Source organism: Mizuhopecten yessoensis, unplaced genomic scaffold (genome assembly GCF_002113885.1).
Source record: "Mizuhopecten yessoensis strain PY_sf001 unplaced genomic scaffold, ASM211388v2 scaffold1749, whole genome shotgun sequence".
Taxonomy (NCBI): Eukaryota; Metazoa; Mollusca; class Bivalvia; order Pectinida; family Pectinidae; genus Mizuhopecten; species Mizuhopecten yessoensis.
The window spans coordinates 624,263-628,580 of record NW_018404202.1 but is presented as its reverse complement, the minus strand read 5'-3'; the positions used below and the strand labels follow the sequence as shown (position 1 = coordinate 628,580).

The window sequence follows — 4,318 nt, the reverse complement described above, 5'->3', positions numbered from 1 at the left end:
GTCTGTAACCTCATTTAAACTTCTAACGTGGGAGTATCAGTCTGTTACCTCATTTAATCTGATAGCATGGTAGTTGCAATCTGCAATTTCTTCCTAACTTCTAAAAAGAATATTCCAAGTATTTTCCCCACATTTCATCATTCATTGATCGTATTTGACATTAGTTGATAAAATGCGTATATTACTGATATGAACTTTACTGGTAACTGTAATAACAGCTGCCACTATTGAAACGTGTGCTTTCGCTCTCCTCTTCAGGCAACGGTTCCGACAAAATTGCTAAGCACTCAGTCTCATTCTACAAGTGCTGTAAATATGGTACTTACCAACTGGTGTATAGCAGAGGACGTTGATTCCGATGATGATGAGGATGATTTTGGTCGGTTTCCACCACAGAGCCTTAACGGGGTTCCGTGACCTGTACACCACTGACCCCTGGATTCGGAGCATCCGCTCCCTGAACGCCTGTGTCTGAGAACTCTTCGCCGAAGCAATGATAAGTATATGTATATACATGACACATAGCAACAGAAATCCTATCAGAACCATAGACAGGAGCATGATGAGATAGGTTCTACTAAACACGCCGAAGTACCCACAGTATTCACTCTTCTGTTCGGTGTGCCATCCAGCGAGAGGCATCACTGCCATAGTAACGGTAAAACACCACGTAACTATAGTGAACATTTTAGCCCTCTCTTCATCAAATATTCTCCAGTAGATGTATGGCGCTGTTATCTTCACGTATCTGTCAAATGTCAACGCAAACAGATTCAGCGAGGAGTTAAACAGAATGCAGTTTAATATTCCAAATCGGAAAAGGCATTCATAGAATATTTTGTAATGAATTAAATTATAAAATATATTGTAGATTGTAAACAAACCACACAATGCATCAGAAATGGCAAGATTTGTTATGAACACATATGTGACATCCCAGTTGTGAGGTTTACACGACATCACGTATGCTGCATACGAGTTTAGCAACAAAATAGCTAGACCTAATCCGGCTACGATCAGGTTCATGATGAGGTAAGTAAGGGTGATCCCATAGCCGTTCACACCGCGATACACCACAACGTTGTACCATTGGGTATCTGTGTCCGTTGTCAACGTTTGGCCTTTCGCACTCGTGTTGTCCATGTTGCTGCAATTCAGTTTTGTGGGTTTTAAGTATTACACTCGATTGGTTCAATCAGTCCTTGTTCACGGTCATGTTGTACAATGTTCCTCCACACAAAGTTCGTTTGAGACATCCTGTGATAACACTTTCTCGGTTCTCTTTTGTATTATGTATCAGTCCAATCAGTCTTCAACACTTCATGTGTGGGGTATATGTGTTAATCCCTACATAAGTGTGTGGTATATGTGTAATCCCTACACAGGTGTGTGGTGTATGTGTAAATCCCTACACAGGTATGTGGTGTATGTGTAAATCCCTACACAGGTATGTGGTGTACACGTATTCCCTACACAGGTGTGTGGTTCCAAGCCTTATTTGCAGTGTCGTTCCAAATACTAATGTGGATTATGACAGTAAAGCGGCTCCCTCTTAGCTCCACGAAATGTCTTCGAAACACGTGCTTCTTATGTATATATATAATACGATTGTCAGAGTATCCGTAACAATGACAGCGACCTATATTCCTATAGCGGCGTCGGTTGGCTTGAACTAAGCTGCATCATATGTAGGAGGAGCTGCTGGTGACATGTCGACCTATCTTTACCAAATCAGAGCTGCTATTGCTGCAATCGTGACGACGAGAAGAAGTAGCTACAGATGTTTTAGTTTTGGTTTTCATATCACGTATAGGTTAAGTTCTATAATTATATCACACGTATAGGTTAAGTTCTATTATTATATCACGTATAGGTTAAGTTCTATTATTATATCACACGTATAGGTTAAGTTCTATTATTATATCACGTATAGGTTAAGTTCTATTATTATATCACACGTATAGGTTAAGTTCTATTATTATATCACGTATAGGTTAAGTTCTATTATTATATCACACGTATAGGTTAAGTTCTATTATTATATCACGTATAGGTTAAGTTCTATTATTATATCACACGTATAGGTTAAGTTCTATTATTATATCACGTATAGGTTAAGTTCTATTATTATATCACACGTATAGGTTAAGTTCTATTATTATATCACGTATAGGTTAAGTTCTATTATTATATCACACGTATAGGTTAAGTTCTATTATTATATCACGTATAGGTTAAGTTCTATTATTATATCACACGTATAGGTTAAGTTCTATTATTATATCACGTATAGGTTAAGTTCTATTATTATATCACACGTATAGGTTAAGTTCTATTATTATATCACGTATAGGTTAAGTTCTATTATTATATCACACGTATAGGTTAAGTTCTATTATTATATCACGTATAGGTTAAGTTATTTTATTATATCACGTATAGGTTAAGTTCTATTATTATATCAAGTATAGGTTAAGTTCTATTATGATATTGAATATGACGCATAAAAAGTGTGATAACTAGTGGACTATATATTATTTTTTCATTGGTCTAACATCTAAAACATTTCAGTACCCAAAACGTCACAAACAAATAAGGTATCCTCTATTTCGGTCGCACACGATATTCCTGTAGGTTATGTCAATGCATCACAACCTCAATGGCTCCTGTCGAAGTTCCTATACTAAGTTGAAATTGGTGTTTGTGGTGGGATTTAACTGAATTTGACAAAAACAAATATGTTTGCCTCTAGAATGATATTCATCATATCCACTGTGTCTCACATGATAACATAAATACCAGATAGAGGGATATAAAATAAAGAGAAACTTTATAAAGAGTTATAAAAGAACTTTACATATGGGAATTATATAGAGATTCTGTATACATATATATTAATAATAATAATAAAAATCACAACCTACATATTATAGTTCGTAGGTCGTCTCAAAGCTGTTCACAAATTATTATCCGTAGTTATAGGGCCTTTGCAATAAGCCAATATCTTTCTCAACTCCCTTGGGAGCATACAGCGGGTGCTGCCATTTCGGCGCTCACAGCTAGCATTCCACTATTCTAGCACTGCCCAACCACGTACTCATTTACAGCTGAGTAGACTAGAACAAGATGAGTAAAGTTTCTTGCTCAAAGATCCACACAGTTCCGTGACTCGAACCCACAACCCTCCGGTCACAAGCCTTACCACTAGACTACCGTGCTTCCATCATATAGAGATACGTTATAAAGACGTATAAAGAAACTGTTTACAGAGTTATTTTATAGACATTGTATACTGGCTTACTTTTATAGACATTGTATACTGGCTTACTTTTATAGACATTGTATACTGGCCTACTTTTATAGACATTGTATACTGGCTTACTTTTATACACATTCTATACTGGTTTACTTTTATAGACATTCTATACTGGCTTACTTTTATAGACATTGTATACTGGCTTACTTTTATAAACATTGTAAACTGGTTTACTTTTATAGACATTGTATACTGGTTTACTTTCTAGACATTGTATACTGGCTTACTTTTATTGACATTCTATACTGGCTTACTTTTATAGACATTGTATACTGGCTTACTTTTATAGACATTGTATACTGGTTTACTTTTATAGACATTGTATACTGGCTTACTTTTATAGACATTGTATACTGGCTTACTTTTATAGACATTGTATACTGGCTTACTTTTATAGACATTGTATACTGGCTTACTTTTATAGACATTGTATACTGGCTTACTTTTATAGACATTGTATACTGGCTTACTTTTATAGACATTGTATACTGGCTTACTTTTATAGACATTGTATACTGGCTTACTTTTATAGACATTGTATACTGGCTTACTTTTATAGACATTGTATACTGGTTTACTTTTATAGACATTGTATACTGGCTTACTTTTATAGACATTGTATACTGACTTACTTTTATAGACATTGTATACTGGCTTACTTTTATAAACATTGTAAACTGGTTTACTTTTATAGACATTGTATACTGGCTTACTTTATAGACATTGTATACTGGCTTACTTTTATAGACATTGTATACTAGCTTAGTTTTATAGACATTGTATACTAGATTTATTTTCATAGACATTGTATACTAGGTTTATTTTGTAAACCTTCTATACCGAAAGTCGTACGGCACATACATCTATAGTCAAGTACATTGATATATGTATCACAGTGTTGTATCCGCTAGTACATTGATAGATGTATAACAGTGTTGTATCCGCTAGTACATTGATAGATGTATCACAGTGTTGTATCCGCTAGTACATTGATAGATGTAT

General features: G+C 34.9%; 1 protein-coding gene across 1 annotated transcript in view; it reads right to left on the bottom strand.

Annotated features, from left to right (window-relative positions):
• LOC110440233 (adenosine receptor A3-like) overlaps positions 1-1,268 on the bottom strand; it is a 7,791-nt gene extending 6,523 nt beyond the window's left edge. Inside the window, exon 1 of the mRNA XM_021483183.1 lies at positions 327-1,268. Coding sequence (XP_021338858.1) covers positions 327-1,143 — 817 coding nt within the window. The 5' untranslated portion in view covers positions 1,144-1,268. The remainder of the gene's footprint in view (positions 1-326) is intronic.
• Between the last annotated feature and the right edge of the window lie 3,050 nt (positions 1,269-4,318).